Genomic DNA, 24,421 nt, shown 5'->3' with positions numbered 1-24,421 from the left:
TGCTCTTAAACACCTTATGAAGTGGGTACTGTATGCTTAATTTGTTGATGCAGTAACTAGACATCTATGAGGCTAAATAACTTAAGGAATCATGGGTGATAGCAGAAATAGGACATAAACCCAGGCTTCATGATTCTAAGTCTAGGGCATTGTTCATCTTGATGATATGCTTCAATAGCAGCACAGAAAAATGCATGCTATGTTTAAAAAAAAAAAAAAGAAGAAGTACAAAAGAAGAACTGTGTACACATTTTAATGGCAGCTAATTTTTTTTTTAATCTGGTTTTTAACATGGTTAAAGATCAAAAGACAATGGAAAAAGTAAAAAAAAAAAAATTATGCTGCACTCCCATGTTCACAGCAGCATTATTCACAACAGCCAAAAGGTCGAAGCAACTCAAATGTCCTTCAACAATGACTGCGTAAACAAAACTGGTATATACATACAATGAAATATTGTTCAGTCTTAATAAAGAAGGACATTTTCACACATGTTACAACATGCATGAACTCTGACAACATTATGCTGAGTAAAATAAACCATCTGGTCACAAAAGAACAAACACTGTATGGTTACATACCTATCTGAGGTACCTAGAATAGGCAAATTCATAGAAACAGAACAGCAGAGGGGAGAATGAGAGCTATTATTTAGTGAGCATAGAGTTCCAGTTTGGAATAAAGAAACAGCTGTGGAGATGAATGAAATGGTGATAGCTCCACACTGTGAATGTACCTAATGGTACTGAACTAGACACTTAACCACAGAGACAAAAAGTAGAATGGGGGCTGCCAGGGGCTGGAAAGGGAGGAATAGGGAATCACTGTTTAATAGGTACAGAGAGTTTCAGTACAGGAGGATGAAGTAGTTCTGGAGGTGGATAGTAGTGAAATTTGGTTGTAAACAGTATGAATAAATTAAACGCCACTGAACGGTACACTTAAAAATGGTTAAAATGGCAAATTTTATGTTAACTATGTTTGTCACACAAAAAATAAATTTTAAAATTAAGCTACATTATTCTGTAGTGATAGTAATAAAGTAACAATTTTTCATCAAAATTTGATTTGAAAAGGAAAAATGAGAACAGTCTTACCATGTGAGAAATACTAAACCCAAGTACCAAAGAAATGCAAATCAATGAGATGCCATTTTTCAATATCAGATTAGCAAATATTTTTGAAGTAATGAAACCTTGACTGTCATTCAGCACACACATGAAATACTCCTCATACACCATTTTCATGGGAGTACAAATTCATATATCCTTTGTGTTTTTTTTAATTTATTTATTAATTGGAGGAAAACTGCTTTACAATATTATGACAGTGTCTGCCATATAACAATGTAAATCAGCCATAGTTATACATATATCAAGTCCCTCTTGAGCTTCCCTCCCCACTCCACATCCTACTCCTTTAGATCATCACAGATCACCTGGCTGGGATCACTGTGTTATATAGCAACTTCTCACCAGCTATCTATTTTACACATGGTAGTGTACTTATGTTGATGCTACTTTTTCCATTCATCCCACTGCCTTCTCTCCACTGTGTCCACAAGTCTGTTCTCAGTATCTGCATCTCCATTCCTTCCCTAAAAATAGGTTCATAAATATCACTTTTCTAGATACCATTTATGTGCAATAATATGATATTTCTTTCTCTTTCTGATTTACTTCACTCTCTAAATCCACCACCTAACTAGAACTGGCTCAAATTCATTCCTTTTTTATGGCTGAATACTATTCCAGTGTGTGTGTGTGTGTGTGTGTGTGTGTGTGTGTGCGTGCGCGTGTGCGTGCGTGCGCGCGTGGGCCACATCTTTATCCATTCATCTGTCAATGGACATCTAGGTTACTTCCATATTCTAGCTATTGTAAATAGTGCTGCAAAGAACTGGGATACATGTGTCTTTTTTATTTATGGTTTTCTCACAGTATATGACCAGCAGTGGAATTGCTAGGTCATATGGTAGCTTTATTCCTAGTTTTTTAAGGAATCATATATCCTTTCTTAAGGACAACTCAAAAAATACATAGAAATAATTTTGCAGCCAAGCCCTTAACGGTGGAATTTCTCATAGCAATTTATCACAAGAAGCTATGTGAAGATGTATACAATGAATTAAATATGCTAGTCAGTATATCATAATGAGGAGAAAAATACAAATAATCTAGAGGATTGTCCATCAATTAGAAAGGATTCTACAATCTAAAATCTATTTATGACTCCTAGGCTAGAAACAAGCTGTTAATACGGGTTATCTCTAACTTTACCATAATAAAGATGCACTCTTCTAGAATAAAAACAGTTCATTCACTTAATATATTATTTTTGAAAATACACAATTTAAAAATTGTTCATTTCAAAAAACTAGAAATCGTAGACAATACAATGGTCTATGCAAGAAAGATCTAAACTCCATTCAAGGGACCTATATGCAAAGAAATCATCTGCCCCTAGTTTAAAAGATTTCCAAATGAAAGTATATTTATATGTTTTAAAGTTAAATTAAGATAATTTTTTTCCTATGATTACCACTTTCATCTACTCTTTTCATCAACACTGAGGAAGTAAGTGAGCATGCACTATTTTTCACCACCAGATCTGAAGTATATGCAACATAATGTATACATCTTAGAACTTTGGGATAAGATACTAAGTTAAAGTTGATGCTGTGGTAAGTAAAATATATGGGTTTTCTTAAGGCATTATGAGAAGGAATCAGAGAAACTGAAAACCACAGAAAATTACCTGTATTTCACCTAATCAAGTATTAGATTATAATTTTTAAAACTTACACTGAATCATATTGTTTATACTCATAATTTAATATATCATGATATCTTAAGTTGTACAATATATTATAGTAAAACATAAACTTGATTTATGAGCTAGAAGTCAGAATCTAGGCTTTGCCAATAACTAGTTAGTAACCTTAGGTGAGACACTAACATAATAAAGCATAACAACTGCAAAATAAAAAAACTGAGTGCTCGCTTCGGCAGCACATATACTAAAATTGGAACGATACAGAGAAGATTAGCATGGCCCCTGCGCAAGGATGACACGCAAATTCGTGAAGCGTTCCATATTTAAAAAAAAAAAAAAAAACTGAGCAAAATCATCATTTCCTGATATGTATTCTGCTGAATTTGTATGTAACATGCTGATTGAAGAACTGATTCTGTGGTCAAATAAATTTGAAAAATATCACACTATAGCCTCATCCTCATCCTAAATAATCCATATCAGCATATTAAAAGTACTGAAGTCCTGTTAGAAAGAAGCCTGTTTTACTCTAAAAGCATTTCCCAGGTTTGTGGAACCATGGGTGTTCTTTTGTTCTCAGAACACCTATGAAGCAGCCTATTGCACTGAATCAGTATTTCACAAGAAAAGACAGGCTTTGAGAAGTGTTGATAAAATGCTGTCTAATGTTCCATCTGTTTTAAAGAACACTTCCAATGTGCAAGAGAGTTATACCTCTCCTAGCCAAAGACAATACAAAAAAAGAAAACTACAGGAAAGTATCACTGATGAACACAAGTGCAAAAATCCTCAACAAAATTTCAGCAAACAGAATTCAGCAATACATCAAAAAGCTCAAACACCATGATCAAGTTGGGTCTATTCCAGTGATGCAAGGATTCTTCAATATATGCAAATCAATCAAGGTGATACACCATATTAAATTGAAAGATAAAAACCATATGATAATCTCAATAGCCACAGAAAAAGACTTTGACAAAATTCAGCACCCATTTATAATTAAAACTCTTCAAAAAATGGGCACAGAAGGAATCTACCTCAACACAGTAAAGGCCATATATGATAAGCCTATAGGAAACATTATTCTCAATGGTAAAAAAATGAAATCATTCCCCCTAAGGTCAGGAACAAGACAAGGGTGTCCACTTTCACCATTATTGTTCAACATAGTTCTGAAAGTCCTAGCTACAGCAATCAGAGAAGAAAAATAAAAGGAATCCAGACTGGAAAAGAAATAAACCCTACATAGAAAACTCTAAAGATAGTATCAGAAAATTACCTCACTAGAGCTAATCAGTGAGGTTAAGAAAAGTTGAAGAATACAAAATCAATATACAGAAATCACTTGCATTTCTATATATGAACAATGAAAAATCAGAAAGAGCAATTAAGGAATCAATCCCATTCATCATTACAACAAAAAGTATTAAATATCTAGGAATAAACTTACCTAAGGGGACAAAAGAACTGTACACAGAAAACTGTAAGAAACGATGAAAGAAATCAAAGATGACATAAACAGATGGAGAGACATTCCATGTTCCTAGGCAGGAAAGTGAAAATGAGTATAACTACCAAACACAACCTACAGATTCAATGCAATCCATATCAAATTACCAGTGGCATTTTTCACAGAACTAGAACAAAAAATTTCACAGCTCATATGCAAACACAAAAGATCCCAAATAGCCAAAGCAGTCTTGAGTAAGAAGAATGGAGCTGGAGGAATCAACCTTCCTGACTTCAGATTATACTACAAAGTTACAGTCATCAAGACAGTATGGTACTGGCACAAAAACAGAAATACAGACTGATGGAACAAGACAGAAAGTCCAGAAATAAACCCATGCACCTATGGGTACCTTATCTTTGACAAAGGAGGCAAAACTATACAATGGGGAAAGACAGCCTCTTCAATAAATGGTGCTGGGAAAACTGGACAGCTACAAGTAAAAGAATGAAATTAGAACACTTCCTAACACCATACACAGAAATAAACTCAAAATGGATTAAATACCAAAATGTAAGGCCAGAAACTGTAAAATTCTTAGAGGAAAACACAGGCAGAACATTCAGTGACATAAATCAAAGCAAGATCCTGTATGACCCACCTCCTAGAGTAACAGAAATAAAAACCCAAATAAACAAGTGGGATCTGATTAAACTTAAAGCTATTGCACAGCAAAGGAAACTATAAGCAAGGTGAAAAGGCAACCCTCAGAATGGGAGAAAATAATAGCAAATGAAACAACTGACAAAGGATTAATTTCCCAAATATACAAGCAGCTCATACATCTCAATAGCAGAAAAACAAACAACCCAATCAAAAAGTAGGAAATAGACCTAAGCAGACATTTCTTCAAAGAAGACATACAGATGGCTAACAAACACATGAAAAGATGCTCAACATCACTCATTATTAGAGAAGTGCAAATCAAAACCACAATGAGATATCACCTCACACTGGTCAGAATGGCCCTCATCAAAAAGTCTACAAACAATAAATGCTGGAGAGGGTGTGGAGAAAAGGAAACACTCTTGCACTGTTGGTGGGAATATAAATTGATACAGTCAATATGGAAGACAATATGGAGATTCCTCATAAAACTAGGAATAAAACTACCATATGACCCAGCAATCCCACTCATAGGCATATACCCTGAGGAAATAAAAATGGAAAAAGACACATGTATCCCATTGTTCACTGCAGCATTATTTACAATAACTAGAACATGGAAGCAACCTAGATGTCCATCAACAGATGAATGGATAAAGAAGTTGTGGTACATACACACAATGGAATATTACTTGGCCATAAAAAAGGAACACATTTGAGTCAGTTCTGATGAGGTGGATGAACCTAGAACCTATTATACAGAGTGAAGTGAGTCAGAAAGAGAAAGATAAATATCTATTCTAACACACATATACAGAATCTAGAAAAATGTTACTGGAAGAATTTATTTACAGGGCAGCAATGGAGAAACAGACATAGAAAATAGACTTACGGACATGGGGAGGGGGGAGGAGAGAGTGAGATGTAAAGAAAGAGTAACATGGAAATTTACATTACCATATGTAAAACAGACAACAAGAATTTGCTGTATGGCTCAGGAAACTCAAACAAGGGCTCTGTATCAACCTAGAGGGGTGGGATGGGGAGGGAGATGGGAGGAAGGTTGAAAAGGAAGGAGATATATGTATACCTATGGCTGATTCATGTTGAGGTCTGACAGAAAACAATAACATTCTGTAAAGCAATTATCCTTCAATTAAAAAATAAATTAAAAAGGAAAAAAAAAATTCTCTCCGAGCAGTCTCACATTGGAAGTATAAAGTGACACTAGCTTTCTAAAGAGCTATTTGGCAAAATGCATCCAAATTTTAGGCATGTAATACTCATTGTCCATTATTTTCCTTCTAGGATTTTCTCTTAAAAGAACCAAATCAATGCATAAAGATGCATTTGTAAGACTATTCAATGCCTTACAGTGTTTATTATAGAAAATGCAGCAGTGTTTATTACAGAAAAGAAAGAATCTAAATGTCCAGCAATGGGGAACTGGATAAACAAATTACAATACATTCAAATAACAGAACACTAGGTAGCCATTGGGCTTCCCAGGTGGCACAGTGGTAAACAATCTGTCTGAAATGCAGAAGGGGATGTGAGTTCACTCTCTGTGTTCGGAAGATCCCCTAGAGAAAGAAATGGCAACACACTCCAGTATTCTTGCCTGGGAAATCCCATGGACAGAGAAGCCTGGTGGGCTATAGTCCATGGGGTTACAAAAAGATTCAGACATGACTTAGCGACTAAACAACAAACAAGTAACCCCTTACAAAGGGTTAACCATATTTACTAACAGAGAAAGGCTTCTGTAACCCATTGACAGGAAAAAAAAAAAAATCACATAAAATGTGATCTCATACATGTAACATTTTCTATTTACATATGCCTACTAACTGTCTAGAAGTATTCTTACTAAAAATGTTAACATTTCACATGCATTGGGATATCTATTCTTAAAAAAACAAAAACTACAAAACAAGCGTTAGTATATGTGTGGAGAAACTGGAACCCTTGTACATTACTGGTGAGAATGTAAAATGTTAAAGGTATAAATATAGAAATGATTTTATCCAGCAAGTATATACAATTGGGTATATACACAAAAGAACTGGAAGTAGGGACTCAAACAGTATTTGTACACCAATGTTCATGTCCATACTACTCACAATAGTTAAAAGGATGAAACAACCAAGATCCCCATCAACTGATGAAAGATTACACGAAATGTGGTGTATCCATATAACGGGATATTATTCAGCCTTAAAAAGGGAGGACATTCTGATACATGTAACAACGTGGATGAAATCTGAAGATGCTATGCTAAATGAAATAAGCCAGATATAAAAAGAATATTGGATGATGTCACTTATATGAAGTACCTACAGTAGTCAAATTCAGCAACAGAAAGTAGAACAGTGGTTAGCAGCAGCTCGGGGAACGGAGGGAAGGGAAATTAGTCTTTAATGGGTTCCAAGTTTCAGCATGGCAGGATGAAAAAGTTCTGGAGTTGGGTAATAATGATGGCTGTGGAACACTATGAACATGCTTATTAACAGTACTGAATTCAACACTTGAAAATGGTTAAAATGATAAGGTTTACATTATATATATTTTACCACAATAAAATAAAATCTAAAAAGACATTAACATTGGTTATCTCTAAGTGGAGGGAATACAGATGATTTTTCATTTTTAAATAGTTTTCTATATTTATACATTTGTCCTCCCCAGTCTTTTTTTTTTTTAACTCAACAAGCAATTTTTTACTATTAGAAAAAATAATTGTGGAAGCAAAATCATTCCCTAGAGACCATTCTGTGACTCTAAGAGGTCTTTGCCTAATGACTGTTATCTTCTCATCACTAGGCCTACTGAGCAAATTATAGCCAGGAGTAGAACTGAGGGGACTGAAAGGTGTTCTCAATTAGTCAAGAATGCCAAAGGGCCAGCTACTGTGGCAAGTACTGAGATGTACACGTTATATATGTAGGCTTCAAAATTACCATAGAAAGCATTTATTATCATCTTCACTTTGTAGATACGGAAATTTGACCATTACAGTTAACGACACTCAGAAATATACAGGATACAAAGTTTTTAAAAAGCAGCTGCAAAATAATATTATTTCATTTCTGCTTTTTAAATTAAAATGCATGTGGGAATGTGCCTGGTTTTATGTACATATTGGAAAAATAGGCACCAAAAACATCAATAGTAGTTATCTCTGAGGAGAAGAATCAATAGAGGTTTATAACTGTTGTAAAATTGTTTTTCTACAACTTTTAATTTTTTATCATTGTTAATGTATTCCTTTCATAGTAATCAAAAGATTTATAATGTTATATATCAAAAGGTATTATTGTAATGATAAATAAGTATGAAAGTCAATTATACTATTATCATAAAGAAGTTATCTAACTTATGAAATCAAATCATTCACTTCGGTCGCAAAGCCACTGGTAAAGAGAAAAAGATCATCACATAGAATTCCACTTACATTCCATCTTTTCTTTTTTTCCTTTCTTCCCTTTAGAAGAAGAAGATGAACGAGACGATGTTGCAGACTGGGCCCCTGATGAGTGCTGGGAGGTAACATCCACAGAGGAGAGCTCATAGGCAGACTTTCTGCTAGAATGATCCTCCTGAATGCCCAAACTGTGACTACCAATACTGTCAAAGAATAAGTAATAGTGGTTAAAGAAAGAAATAAAAAGTTTCAACTCACAGCTAAAACTATAGATATTTTAAAATCTATTTAGTCACAAACAGAATATAACTATAATCAAAGATGCTTTCCACTTGCTTTGTTTTGTCCGTACCAGAAGCCTGCGTTATTCCCTATGGCTCAATTTATTACTGAGAAAAGTCTTAGGCAGTTTTTTACTGAAGTGAAACCATTAAAAATGGGTAATTCAGACACATAAGAGAAAAAAATATAATGCTGGATACTGAAAAATGTGACCTCAATTTCTACTCAAATTTATAATTATTTTCCTTCTAATAATCTTATAGGGAATAATAATTTAATATGTTCTAATCAACTCAGAAATAAAATATAATAAATCATATTGATTGGTGATATTAAATGTTACCACAATTAAATCCTTACACATCTTGATTAAAAAATAAACCTTTACTTTGAAGTTCAAAATTTAAAACTACACTTCTGCTATAATCTTAATAATACTTATTTTCATTAATCTAGCTATATATAATTTTTTTGATTAATTTTTTACAGGATAATTACTTTACAATAATGTGATGGCTTTTGCCATATATCAACATGAGCAGGCATTAGAGATACATGTGTTCCCTCCCTCTTGAATCCCTCCTTCCACTTTCCTCCCCATCCCACCCCTCTAGGTTGTCACAGAGCACTGGCTTTGGGTTCTCTGCATCATACATTGAACTCCCACTGGCTATTTATTTTACATATGGTATGTATATGTCTCAATGCTATTCTCTCAAATCATCCCACTTTCCCCTTCTCCCACTTTGTCCAAAAGTCTGTTCTTAATGTCTGTGTGTCCTTTCCTGCCCTGCATGTAGCATCATTATTACTACCTTTCTAGATTTCATATATATGCAGATATAATTAATTTTTTAAAGATCATCCAATAATTTTATGTGCATTATAATTTGTAATGTGTGAAGAAAATTATACTGCATGTGAGTGATTACAAATTATTTTATATGGTAACAAAATTTAGGGAGGAAATTCTCGGGCGAAATCTGATTCACTTACTACATGACACTGTACAGGTAACAACCTTAGGACTTCAGTTTCCTCTCAAGTATGAATAATAACAAAAATATTTATCATATCAGGCTGTTAGGAGAATGAGTGAATACAGGTAAAGCCCTATCAGTCCTCTTAGCACCTTACACATTAAAGTGAAAGTGTTAGTTGTTCAGTTGTGTCCAACTCTTTATGATCCCATGGACTGTAGCCTGCCAGGCTCCTCTAACCATGGGATTCTCCCATGGTTAGGCAAAAATACTGGAGTGGGTTGCCATTGCCTTCTCCAGGGTATCTTCCCCATCCAGGGGTCAAACCCAGGTCTCCCGCATTGCAGGCAGATTCTTTACTGACTGAGCCACCAGGGAACTCCCTTGTACATTAACTGCTCAATAAATATTAACATTATAATATTGCTACTATTCAAAGATTTGCAAAATTTTTGATGTTATCCCAATTATAAAAAAATTTACTGATTACTTAGGATCATGTGGTGTTGGAGAAGACCCTCGAGAGTCCCTTGGACTACAAGGAAATCCAACCAGTCCATCCTAAAGGAAATCAGTCCTGAATATTCATTGGAAAGACAGGAGTTGAAGTTGAAACTCCAATCCTTTGGTCACGTAATGTGAAGAACTGACTCATTTGAAAAGATCCTGATGCTGGGAAAGATTGAAGGCGGGAGGAAAAGGAGATGACAGAGGATGAGGTGGTTGGATGGCATCACCGACTCAAAGGACATGAATGTGAGTAAACTCTGGGAGTTGGTGATGGACAGGGAGGCCTGGCATGCTGCAGTTCATGGGGTTGCAAAGAGTCAGACATGATTGAGCAACTGAACTGAACTGAATGGGATCATGGAGTCAAGTGTCTAGCTAGTCATCTTCAATTCTATTACAGAAAACCATTTCTTAATCATCTCATATTAACACACCATGGGATAATTTTCCCAATACTAACCTCAACCAGGGATTCATAGATTGATTTAACAATCTATGTTTTGTTTATTATGTGCCAGACTCTATTCCAAGTACTCTGTATTTCACTGAACATTCATAACACTTTAACAGAGAAGAAAAGTGAGGCACAGGGAAATTAAACAACATGCCCAAAGACAAACAACTAAACATTACTAGAGTCAGTATTTAAACCCATATGGTCTGGATCCAGAGCCCATGCTCTTAATAACTACTATGCTATGCAGCTTCTACATGTATCTTCAAATAAGCAAAATCTGACTAATAGCCAGACTTCAGTTCTCATTTGTACATTTGTCTCACTCTTCAGATTTTATTCCATACTGTTAACATAGTCTTACTTGGGTTCAAGAGCTGACTTTTTCTCTGTCAAAGTCCCACTCCCTGCAGAGGAAACAAAATCATCTTCATAGGAAACGCTGCTTAGAGGGGTTGTGATGGCATTCAAAGGCCGTGATGCTGATGTTCCTCTTTCCAACCTGTCTTCAAATTCTGTCAAAAGTAGTAATTGAAATGTGTTTTAAAATAAACATTTAAAAAACTACAAGCACAGCATTCCACAACCTGGGGATTAACAACATGGATTTAGGGATATTTTAGTTTGCTTTTATTAGTTCTTCTTTCCAAGTTATCTTTATATCTGATAATACATCTTTAACTTTTTATTAAGGAAATTTTCAAACATATATATGACAGTAAAGAGAGTCATATAATGAAACTAATACATCCATTATCCAGCTTTAACAAATACCAACACAAACTTCGTATCCCTCCATCTGTAATTTTCCTCAAATATTACTTTGAAACAAATCCCAGATAACATATCAACTCTAAAACATTTCAGAATAACTATAATATCTTAATGGAAATCTAATAGAAGGATTTAAAAACAAATCCAACCTTCTTGCAAAAAGAAATTGAGGGGCTTGATTTACAAGCTCTTTGCTTTAATCAGAAGAACTTTAATATTCAAAGGACTTGAAAATGACCACTTATAGAAATAAGTGCTAAACAAAAGAGATAAATAGGCACATATAGGTCTGCACAAGATCAAATGAAGTAGCTAACTATGAATTCTAGGAAAAAGTAATGGGAAACCCAATTAAGCATAAGATGAACAGATTAAATCAATTCATCTGTCAGATAAATCGTTCACTATGTAGAATGGAAATGAAAAAAAACACAGTATCCATAGCCTACTTCGGGCTCAGCCTCACTCACTCTCCAACCTGGGAATTTTAAGGTGATATTTGCATAAGATGGGTAGAATCCACCTACAGGAGGAAGAACAAAGGCAGGAACTTGAAGGAGTTGAGTCTGCCACACAAAGGAAAAGTTGCATTGCAGGATCTCAGGGATCACATGGGCACCTTAAAAGTTATTATTTTAGGACCCAAATGTACAGCTACACTACTGTTCAAAGTCTGTTTTTAGCGTTCATTTAGACAAATAGTAACAGATTTGCTTCCATGTTAGAAATATTACTACAGTTGGTCCTCTCATTTCTTGACCATTATATTCCCAAAGATCTGTTTGTTATGCTGCTGCTGCTGCTGCTAAGTCGCTTCAGTCGTGTCCGACTCTGTGTGACGAGGCACACACAAATCACCGTTTTAAGAAATACACATATTTTCTATCTAAATATATAACTCTGGCCATAGTAACCCGAGTATATACTTGATACATATCTATCTTGAACATCACCTATGAATTTCTCTAAATCAGACCAAAATTTCCATAACCATCAATCAACTACTGTTTTAATCACGAGAGCTAAAAAATAAATTTTTAAAGATTAAATTACAATACTCTAGTTGAAGCTTGCAGACAACTGAGATTACTTTATATAATAATATATCTCTATTATCCTTATAAGGAATGATGAATATCTGTAGTTAAGTATTATCTTGTACAGGATTACAAAATAATTTATCCTAAGATAACATACAAATATTACAAGGGTTACTATTTTTCTTACCTTTTCCATATAACTTATATGATTTTGTAAAAATATTAATGACACTATGTGGACTTCCCTTTGCCAATTCTTCCCATGGTCCTTTGCTCTGTGTACCACCTATAGGCCCACAGAGTGGTAAGAATTTTTCAGCTTCCTTCTGAAACTCTTTGATGGGTTCATAAGCATTTCTTTCTCCAGCACAAAATTCCTTTTCTTTCAAGATCTCTGTTAACTTCAAAGGGGACTGTTCATCTCGACGTCCTTCTTCTTCGGAGAGACTCCCCTCACTAAGAAGAGGCCCTTCACTGACGGAATCTATGCTGGAACCAAGAGATATCTTAGCTTTGTCTTGAGAACAAACTTGCATATCAGAGCCAGAAGAGTCGGTCTGCTTCTTACACAACTGTGCCAGCAGCCCTTCTGGTTTGGGTCCAGGAGATCTCATTCTGAGGTTTGATATGGCACTATGAGGTCTTATCATCTCAGGAAGCTTTTTAAATTCACTGAGGTTGCCTACACCAGGAAGATCATCATCAAAAGTTGCATGAGATACACAGGTTCCCAGCATCTTTTGAATTCGAGCAGAGAAAACATCTTCTGCATCCTCTTTCACAGGTGGACTTATAGCCTTGGTCCAATGTCCATCTTCTTGTGGTGTTCGCTGCACATCATACTCAGTGTTCCATACTGACCCATAGTTAATGTTAGCCCCAGCTAATTTTCTGGCTTCACTTTCAATCCTGCTGGACAAAGAAGCAGCTGTTGCCTTCAAGGCTTCAATACGATCCAGTTTACTCTTATATTGGCTAGCACTAGATTTTAACAAGGCATCTGGATGAGCAGTTGGTGAGGTCAGATATGGTTGAGGTGTAAAAGTTAATGGCCCCGAAGCCAAACTGTGATTCTTCCTCGTTGGAAAAATGGATTCCAAATCCTTATGCAAAATTCCTACATGCTCTAGATTCAAGAGATGGGAAAGTAAATTTCCAGCTGTCCCAACAAGAGGCTGTGGTTGAGGATGTTGGACTCGTGGACTTAGTCTGTCAGGCTGCATCCATGAAGGATCCATCAAGTCCTTTCTGGAAATGAAAGTTACAATACGTTAGTTAACACAGGACCTCATAACTAAGCCATCCTTTTCTTTCTTAAAGTTTTGCGTTTGCTGATTATAAGAGCAATGCATAGCCACTGCAAAAAAAAAAAAAAAAAAAGATGAGGACAACAACAACAACAAAGGATGAAAAGGATAAAGATCACTCATAGCTAACCAATGAGAAAAAGGCTATCACTATTTCATTCAGAATTATCTTTCCAAACCTTTTTCTACATGTATATTGTGTTTGGTGGTGTTACTTTCACAAAAATGAGATTTTATCATACATATTGTTTTGTAAACAGCTTTCTTCACCAGGACATTTTTTAAAAAACTAAGTCATGTTTTTAAAACTATTAATTAAAGAGAAGGCCTCATAACCCTTAAAACTCTATGGACAAAATTTTTTACGACATTGGCTCTACCTTTCCCTTTAAAAATAATGTTACATAATAGAGAAATGCTTAAGATTATAGGCATAATGTTACTCTAATCAACATATATTTAATAAGCATCAGTTAGGTTTTAACATTGTGCATTCTAAAGAAATGAGATGAATACAATCTAGTTCTCAGAAAAACTGATAGTCCATCCACAGAGGCTAGAAACAGAACAAAGATGCCCTGCTGCTACTGTTAAGTCACTTCAGTCGTGTCCGACTCTGTGTGACCCCATAGACGGCAGCCCACCAGGCTCCCCCATCCCTGGGATTCTCCAGGCAAGAATACTGGAGTGGGTTGCCATTTCCTTCTCCAATGCATGAAAGTGAAAAGTGAAAGTGAAGTTGCTCAGTCGTGTCCGACTCTTCGCAACCCCATGGACCACAGCCTATGAGGCTCCTCTGTCCGTGGGATTTTCCAGGCAAGAGTACCGGAATGGGGTGCTATTGCCATCTCCAAAGATGTCCTAGATGACATTATATAATTCACTTATGTTTCCAGACTATGGATATCTCGCTGTATATTAAGGAATACCATATACAAAGGTTAAAGGCTGGTGTTAACTGTTAAGATGATCTTCAGGGGGGAAAAAAAAAAATGAGGTTTTGTCCTTGGCCTTGTCCATTATTTTTGGATGATGACATGATGGTGTGCTTATCAAATTTGTAGATGACAGAAAGCTAGGAGGCATGGTTAACCCAACAAATAATCAAATTATGACTCAAAGTTATTTAGATAGGCTGCAACCTCAGACCAAATATGGATAAATAAGAAGTTGTACCAATTAAGTTTAAAAAAAAAAAAAAAAAAACCATCTGGAAGAGAGGAAACAGGGTAGTAAAGGAAATGAAAAGCATGTCATGCACAGTTTGGTCGAAGGTTATGCTGTTGCAGTCTTTCATATTAGAGGACTGCTATGAAAGTGGAGTAAAGAAAGACTAGTGAATGGGCAACAGACTGCTGCGACGGACCGCGCAGAAGTGCGCCGGCTGCGACGGACCACGCAGAAGTGCGGCCATGAGGAGCTACCCCTCACCCAAGGTCAGGGGTAGCGACCGAGAGCGCCAGGCTGCGACAGCACAGTAGCGGCGGCTGAGAGGAGCTACCCCACCTCCGAGGGCAGGGGCGGCGGCCGAGAGGAGCAACCCCACCTCCAAAGAGATGCTGCTGCGGGGTGCAGGAGGGCTGAGAGGAGCTACTCCACGTTCAAGGTCAGGAGGGGCGGCAGTGAGAAGATACCCCTCCTCCAAGGTAAGAAGCAGCGGCTGAGCTTTTCTGGAGCAGCGGTGAAGGGATACCCCAAGTCTGAGGTAAGAGAAACCCAAGTAAGACGGTAGGTGTTGTGAGAGGGCATCAGAGGGCAGACACACTAAAACCAAAATCTCAGAAAACTAGCCAATCTGATCACAGGAGCACAGTTGTGTCTAACTCAATGAAACTAAGCCATGCCGTGTGGGGCCACCCAAGACGGTAGGGTCATGGTGGAGAGGTCTGACAGAATGTGGTCCACTGGAGAAGGGAATGGCAAACCACTTCAGTATTCTTGCCTTGAGACCCCATGAACAGTATGAGAAGGCAAAAATGATAGGATAATGAAAGAGGAACTCCCCAGGTCGGTAGCTGCCCAGTATGCTACTGGAGATCAGTGGAGAAATAACTCCAGAAAGAATGAAGGGATGGAGCCAAAGCAAAAACAATACCCTGTTATGGATGTGACTGGTGATAGAAACAAGGTTTGATGCTGTAAAGAGCAATATTGCATAGGAATCTGGAATGTTAGGTCCATGAATCAAGGCAAATCGGAAGTGGTCAAACAGGAGATGGCAAGAGTGAATGTCGACATTCTAGGAATCAGCGAACTAAAATGGACTGGAATGGGTGAATTTAACTCAGATGACCATTCTATCTACTACTGTGGGCAGGAATCCCTTAGAAGAAATGGAGTAGCCATCATGGTCAACAAAAGAGTCCAAAATGCAGTACTTGGATGCAATCTCAAAAACGACAGAATGATCTCCGTTCGTTTCCAAGGCAAACCATTCAATAACACGGTAATCCAAGCCTATGCCTCAACCAGTAATGCTGAAGAAGCTGAAGTTGAACGGTTCTATGAAGACCTACAAGACCTTTTAGAACTAACACCCCGAAAAGATGTCCCTTTCATTATAGGGGACTGGAATGCAAAAGTAAGAAGTCAAGAAACACCTGGAGTAACAGGCAAATTTGGCCTTGGAGTACGGAATGAAGCAGGGCAAAGGCTAATAGAGTTTTGCCAAGAGAACACACTGGTCAGAGCAAACACCCTCTTCCAACAACATAAGAGAAGACTCTACACATGGACATCACCAGATGGTCAGCACTGAAATCAGATTGACTATATTCTTTGCAGCCAAAGGTGGAGAAGCTCTATACAGTCAGCAAAAACAAGACCAGGAGCTAACTGTGGCTCAGATCATGAACTCCTTAATGCTAAATTTAGACTTAAACTGCAGAAAGTAGGGAAAATCACTAGACCATTCAGGTATGACCTAAATCAAATCCCTTATGATTATACAGTGGAAGTGAGAAATAGATTTAAGGGACGAGATCTGATAGACAGAGAGCCTGATGAACTATGGACGGAGGTTTGTGACATTGTATAGGAGACAGGGATCAAGATCATCCCCATGGAAAAGAAATGCAAAAAGGTAAAATGGTTGTCTAAGGAGGCCTTACAAATAGCTGTGAAAAGAAGAGAAGCGAAAAGCAAAGGAGAAAAGGAAAGATATTCCCATTTGAATGCAGAGTTCCAAAGAATAGCCAGGAGAGATAAGAAAGCCTTCCTCAGCGAACAATGCAAAGAAATAGAGGAAAACAACAGAATGGGAAAGACTAGAGATCTCTTCAAGAAAATTAGAGATACCAAGGGAACATTTCAGGCAAAGATGGGTTCGATAAAGGACAGAAATGGTATGGACCTAGCAGAAGATATTAAGAAGAGGTGGCAAGAATACACAGAAGAACTGTACAAAAAAGATCTTCACAACCCAGATCATCACAATGGTGTGATCACTCACCTAGAGCCAGACATCCTGGAATGTGAAGTCAAGTGGGCTTTAGAAAGCATCACTACGAACAAAGCTAGTGGATGTGATGGAATTCCAGTTGAGCTATTTCAAATCCTTGAAAGATGATGCTATGAAAGTGCTGCACTCAATATGCCAGCAAATTTGGAAAACTCAGCAGTGGCCATAGGACTGGAAAAGGTCCATTTTCATTCCAATCCCTAAGAGAGGCAATGCCAAAGAATGCTCAAACTACCGCACAATTACACTCATCTCACAGCTAGTAAAGTAATGCTCAAAATTCTCCAAGCCAGGCTTCAGCAATACATGAACTGAGAACTTCCAGATGTTCAAGCTGGTTTTAGAAAAGGCAGAGGAACCAGAGATCAAATTGCCAATATCCGCTGGATCATCAAAAAAGCAAGAGAGTTCCAGAAAAACATCTATTTCTGCTTTATTGACTACGCCAAAGCCTTCAATTGTGTGAATCACAATAAACTGTGGAAAATTCTGAAGGAGATGGGAATACCAGACCACCTGACCTGCCTCTTGAGAAACCTATATGAAGGTCAGGAAGCAACAGTTAGAACTGGACATGGAACAACAGACTGGTTCCAAATAGGAAAAGGAGTACATCAAGGCTGTATATTGTCACCCTGCTTCTTTAACTTATATGTAGAGTACATCATGAGAAACGCTGGGCTGGAAGAAGCATAAGCTAGAATCAAGATTGCCGGGAAAAATATCAATAACCTCAGAAATGCAGATGACACCACCCTTATGGCAGAGAGTGAAGAGGAACTAAAAAGCCTCTTGATGAAAGTGAAAGAGGAAAGTGAAAAAGTTAGCTTAAAGCTTAACATTCAGAAAACTAAGATCATGGCATCTGGTCCCATCACCTCATGGGAAACAGATGGGGAGACAGTGGAAACAGTGTCAGACTTCATTTTTTTGGGCTCCAAAATCATTGCAGATGGTGACTGCAGCCATGAAATTAAAAGACGCTTACTCCTTAGAAAGAAAGTTATGACCAACCTAGAAACCTAGATAGCATATTAAAAAGCAGAGACATTACTTTGCCAACAAAGGTCCGTCTGGTCAAAGCTATGGTTTTTCCAGTGGTAATGTATGGATGTGAGAGTTGGACTGTGAAGAAAGCTGAATGCTGAAAAATTGATGCTTTTGAACTATGGTGTTGGAGAAGACTCTTGAGAGTCCCTTGGACTGCAAGGAGATCCAATCAGTCCATCCTAAAGGAGATCAGTCCTGGGTGTTCATTGGAAGGACTGATGTTGAAGCTGAAACTCCAATACTTTGGCCACCATGCGAAGAGCTGACTCATTGGAAAAGACCCTGATGCTGGGAGGGATTGGGGGCAGGAGGAGAAGGGGGCAACAAAGGATGAGATGGCTGGATGGCATCACTGACTCGATGGGCATGAGTTTGAGTAAACTCCGGGAGTTGGTGATGGACAGGGAGGCCTGGCATGCTGCAATTCATGGGGTCACAAAGAGTCGGACACAACTGAGCGACTGAACTGAACTGAACTGAGTGAATGCATGCTATGCCACAGAATACAGACTATTACAAATGCATGATGTGAAGTTATTAGTACCCAAACTAAACTAGTAATGGTAGTAATGGAAATACAAAGCAAGTTATAAATAAAAAGGTACTGCTGAGTAAAAATCTGAGATCTTTATATTCAAGTGTTCAGAATGCTAATTTTAATGGTAGAACAGCCATACACAAAAGTGGAAATAAACTTGATCCAATTAAGACCTAATCCTTCAGCTTCAGAAGATCTAAAAGGGATGGCAGACTAATAAATAGCTAAACCCGATGACATTAAGTACTAATATGAAGATATATAAAGTTCAATGAAATTCCCTGGTGGCTCAGAAGGTAGAGTCTGCCTGCAATACACGGACCTAGGTTCAATCCCTGGGTCAGGAAGATCCTCTGGAGAAGGACATGGTAATCCACTCCAGTATTCTTGCCTGGAAAATCTCATGGATAGAGGAGGCTGGCAAAGAGTTGGACATGACTGAGTGACTTCACTTATAATAAAAGTTCAATAGGGTATGCTTTCCTGGTGACTCAGCTGGTATAGAATCTGCCTGCCATGTTGGAGACCTGGGTTAGATCCATGGGTTGGGAAGATCCCCTGAAAAAAGGAACAGCTACCCACTCCAGTATTCTGGCCTGGAGAATTCCATGGACTGTGTCCATAGGGTCACAAAGAGTTGGACACAACGTAGCAACTGAAGAACAACAACTGAGAGAACTCAAAGAATTTACAAGGATTAAATGCAAAGTACTTAGATCAGTGTCTAAAATGTAACAAACAATAAATGTTAGCTATTTTTATCAAAATTATTATTCTCTTGGGGGGGGGGGGTGATGGGGGCCAGCAAGGGGTGAGAGGGTCATATGTACATTAACCCCAAACTGGTGACTTGATTTTTATTTGTGCATTCCCAAAGAAGAATTTCAAAATCTTTCTCTTCCAAAAATGATTATTTCAAAGTATAATTTATAATCATGTAGTCTGAAAATCACCTTAACTTTCATGGACAAATAGGTTTGCTTGTTTACTTTACTGCAAACAATACAGCCCAAGGGGAAAAAAAAATCTTTTATTCTTTAATTCAAGGTAAAATAGCCCTCAGTCACCAATCTGAATTCAAATCAAATCCCCTCTTAGTCCCTGTTCAGTTGTTCATATGTGTATCCAAATACAGCTTTTGAGAGGTAAGATATGTTAATGTAGGCGTTATATGAAGAAATTTTGAATAATAATACAGAAACACCTTTTCAAAAATATTTAACACAAATATTTAAAAATACTAATTTCACTGTGATTCACTTATCCAACAAACTTTTATCATGTGTTGAGGTCAAAGAAAGCAAGGGTACTTCCAACTGAAGGTAATCCCTGACAGGAACTGATATTTACACCAAATATTGAAGAACTGGAAAGAACTGAACAACAAAATGGGGCATGCACCAAGTACAAATGTATAACCATGCTTAAGTGTCCATCAGAAGATAATATCCAACTTCCAGATAAACCTCTTGTTCCCAGAGAAGTCAATGAACAAAATTCACTGGGCATAGACCACCATAGTAAATATCACGAAAGATATCACTATAGTAAATATCATGAAAGATATACTTAAGTATCTTTCATTCTCCCCTTTATACCTGGCAAGAGGCTGTGGAGGTTCTGACAGAGACATGTCACTACTGGAAGATGCGCTTGGGGGACGTTCTTGCATTTTGTTCTCTTTGTCAGATTCTCCAGATGGCTGATACCCTGGTCTGGTCTGTAAGAAAAGGATATTTTTATCGACTCCCATCATAAAGACACATTCAAGGAGCACATAAGATAAATATTAAGTCACTTCAACTTTACGAAGTTCATGAAATGCAGGCGCTGTTTTCCTCTCAAATAAAACCAATTTAATTTAGTTTGTCTTAAAACCAGCCAATACGGTTAACAGCAAAAATTACAACTGAAATCCAACAAGGGCACCTACAATTCACTGTGTACTTTGGAGGAAATAATACTCTTTCTAATTCTCTTTTTCACCTAATAAGTGGAAATACTAGCAGTACCTCCCCTTCTCAGAGTTGTGAGGATTTACTGAAACTTAAGCCTGTAAAGCTTTTAAAATGGTAAGTGGCACATGGCATAGACTCAAATGTTATTCTTACTATCCTTAAAAACAAAATCAATACTCATAAAATTAGTATACTATAATAGAATATTCTCTAATTTCAGCACAGATAACAAAACTAGGTTTTTCATTATTAACACAGTCTAACTTTGCTCAGTAATACAACTAAAACTAGGCAACTATATAACTAACCAGAAATGAGACAGATCAACAATCACTCTAGGAAACTGAGAACTTACTTTCAATTGTATTTTTCAAATTACTCTGCATATAGAATAAACTTCATGAAAGGCCATCATTATTATAAATACTGTCTAAACATATGTCTGAATATTAGGAATAGTGAGTAATTTTTAAATATTACAGCAAGAAAGTTTTTCTTAACCATGAATTACCTCCCTTTATAATTTTGTTAGTACCACTACCTGTGTTTCCTGCATGATATGCTGCTGAGTTGGCTCTTCAAGCAATGACTTTTCTAGAAGTAATTTGGAGTAAGTTTCTTGCAGTCGCCTAGTTGCTGATGGCTCAGAAGGATGCACATTTTTCACTTTAGTAAAGGCTTCTTTCTGTTTCCGGTAGAGCTCCTGTAATCGTTTATTCTTCTGCTCAGTGGCCTCCTTTTGGGCCTTCTTCTCCTCATTTTGTTTCCTCTTCCTTTCTTCCTGCTGTCTAACAATGTACTGACGTACCTCATCTGTATCATAGTGACGCTTTTTAGAAATAACAGGGGGATCTTCATTAGCTGTTATTTTGTCAGGTTTTCTTTTTATTGGGCTATGACTTCTAGGAGCTTGTATGGCTGCTGATGACTTCTGATTCTGTAACTCTCCTGTCTCTTGTCTTGCAGTCTGAGCTGCTGAATCCAACTGGAGGTCATCAAGAATTCCACGAATTTCAACAGGTAAAAAGTCCTTATTTAAGGCAGCATTTTCTTCCTGCTTATTATCTGGAAGAGATGGCGCTAATTTCTTTACATTATTTTCTGACCGAGCTCTACTTCTTGAACGTTCTGAGTTTCGTGGGCGATGTCTATGTGAAACATCCAATCTAGGATCCGACTCTGCTCTTCCAATATGGCCCCCTGCAAAGTATGAAAATTCTATATTCATTTCTAAGATTTACTGCATTAAGGAGAAAATTAGGAAATTTCACTTTAACTAAAATATCTTAAAAAGTCTTCTAGAGAACCTAAGAAAAAAGAGAACAATTCCGATACTCCATAGGAACTGTACTTCCTCAGCATTTTTTTAAAGTGCATCTTTTAATATTTCTGAAATAAGGACAATCTTGCTGTTGATGTGAATATTTAACTATTAATAGACAATTATCAATATCAACTATTAATAGAGAGATACTAATTCTCTCCCATATGCATATTTAATGTTACTATTTATCTTTCTCCCCAAACCCTGAATCAGTTGTTAAAAACTGATATTAGGCTGCCACAACTCTCCAATGAATAGCAGAAAAAAATTAAATATATAGAAAAACAATCATTTTATCAACTAAATGTTTGCTGATGTGGCTTAGTCTTAGACTGACAATTTATAAGTTTATTTATAAGTCAGATAAAAAGAGTAAATACAAAATATGTATTAACTTCTCTATATCAAATAGCACTTCTTACTGAATCCATTTCAGAAGCTCAAATTGAGGCAATTTTTTTCAATAGAAAAGGAAAGCTGGCTTGTAGGTATTTATATTTCATTTTCTAAAATTAGTGTTCATGAAAGAGTAGTTATTTCAAATGGCATTCATGACATTTTAAAAGGAGAATGGACTTGGGTGTCAAACTAAAGAGCTCTGGATCTAGATCAAATTGTGTCACCCACTGACTGTATATCCTTGAGAAAACTCACTTCTCTCTCAGGGCCTGTTTCCTAATCTATCAAACAAACAAACAAAAAAATCCAACCTTGTGAATGTCTACTTCTGCTTGTATCTATGGTGAGAAGACAGATTGGACTTAATCCTCTAAAGGTCCCTAATAGTCTAATAGGATTTGATTATATGATGCCTTGCTATTTATTCACAATGACAGCTAACTATAATTACTATAACACAAACAGAATTCTTAATAAGGATCAACATAACATCTATATATGGAAATTATCCATAGCCAAGCCCAACAGAACATTACTTCTTTTTTAAGCTACATTCACAATTAAAAAGCAAAATTTTAAAGAGTATTCTTAAAAGAGTATTTTCACCTCTCAAAGTACTTACACAAGCAACTTTTCATTGCTTTGCTAAACAATTTAAATGATTAAGTAGTTTAATTGACTACTTTAACTGCTCACCAGATTTAGTAGTTCTTTCTCTTCCACTTCTGTCACTTGATGCTGCTCTTCGCTCTTTTTGCTCTATTCTAGGTGCAGGACCAAGAATTTTCTTTACTAATTTTTGTCCATCTCGCCAAGAAGATGTACTAATCAGATGACTGCTACCTAAAAAAGAAGAGAGAAATATATATGTATATAATTTAAAACTTAAATTTTAGCTGTAAGAAGTACCTCTTACTTACCCATACAACTATTTGTAATTAATCTTTTGCTCATCTTATGCCAAAGTCAACATATTTACAATCTGATTTTATTTTTAAACTCAAGTCCCCCCAAATCAATTAATGTAGTCTGTTTAAATTTTTACTTACCCACACACCTCAAATACTAAGTGTAAAATGCTTTGAAAGTTAAGTACCAAATATTAATGAATTATGAAACTTTAAGAACCAGGGCACCGAATTCAACAATTTTGGCACAAAGTAAAAATATGTCTTAACTATAAGTGTTTGGTTTACCAAAATTAGCACAGTACCTGACACAGTAAAATGTATGTCTGCTGAATGAGCAATTAAGTGAAGCATAGAAAAAAACCTTAAAAAAACATGTAACAAAGAGTTAACAGTGATCACCTCTGAAGGGGATGGTTATTACGGAGAATTTAACATTATATTTTATAGACATATAACACATTACTACACATTACTTTTTAACGCATAAAACAATGACACTCAGAAAGCAAATATCATCAATGCTTTAAACTGCCATTATAGAAGTTCATAAAAATAAAAGTAGATTCCAATAAATATAGCTGTTTACCAAGAGAAAAAAATTTCATTTATTAGCTTCAGATGGTAAAAAAAATTAAAATTAGACCATTATTTCAAAACAGACAGTGACTTAAAAAACAAAAAATACCATGAAAGACCATTTATAAAATAGAAACCATTTTAAAAAAACCTGAAATAAATATGCAAAAGTGTTGTAATACAAAGCAATATAAAAAATGTAATGGAAATGAAAATAATGAAGTAATACTTTAAACCTTAAATTAGAAAAAATACTTTTACATTCATTGCCAAAGCTAGTAAAATTATATTAAAAATCACTTTTACTATGTTTGTTGAAATATCAATGGATACAGTTTCATTTTTAAAAAACAGTACTACATGTCAAAGTGGTCATTTCCCTTGATCAAATAATCGAAGTAATAGAAATGTATCCAACAGAAAGAAAAAAATAAATGACAATGTTCACTGTATTATTTATATAATATCAGAAGTAACCTAAATATTGAATAGTAGATAAACTATGTTTCTATTAGGAGTACTGTGTGGCCATTTCCAATTACA

At 36.3% G+C, this 24,421-nt stretch overlaps 1 protein-coding gene and 1 non-coding gene across 5 annotated transcripts in view; one reads left to right on the top strand and one right to left on the bottom strand.

Moving 5' to 3' along the window:
* The window catches only part of CEP350 (centrosomal protein 350), a 163,915-nt gene that overhangs the window by 93,519 nt on the left and 45,975 nt on the right, over positions 1-24,421 (bottom strand). For all 4 annotated transcript variants that reach the window (XM_043922764.1, XM_043922766.1, XM_043922765.1 and 1 more), the window contains 6 exons: positions 23,088-23,234; positions 21,210-21,868; positions 20,309-20,430; positions 12,543-13,603; positions 10,906-11,056; positions 8,346-8,518 (listed from right to left, as the gene is read on the bottom strand). In XM_043922764.1, coding sequence (XP_043778699.1) covers positions 8,346-8,518; positions 10,906-11,056; positions 12,543-13,603; positions 20,309-20,430; positions 21,210-21,868; positions 23,088-23,234 — 2,313 coding nt within the window. The remainder of the gene's footprint in view (positions 1-8,345; positions 8,519-10,905; positions 11,057-12,542; positions 13,604-20,308; positions 20,431-21,209; positions 21,869-23,087; positions 23,235-24,421) is intronic.
* LOC122708443 lies at positions 2,996-3,102 on the top strand. Its single transcript, XR_006345215.1, has one exon. It is a non-coding gene; the product is annotated as a U6 spliceosomal RNA (small nuclear RNA).

Source organism: Cervus elaphus, chromosome 14 (genome assembly GCF_910594005.1).
Source record: "Cervus elaphus chromosome 14, mCerEla1.1, whole genome shotgun sequence".
In the NCBI taxonomy this organism is placed as follows: domain Eukaryota; kingdom Metazoa; phylum Chordata; class Mammalia; order Artiodactyla; family Cervidae; genus Cervus; species Cervus elaphus.
Note: the sequence above shows the minus strand (reverse complement) of the source record. Positions and strands in the feature narration are given on the sequence as shown.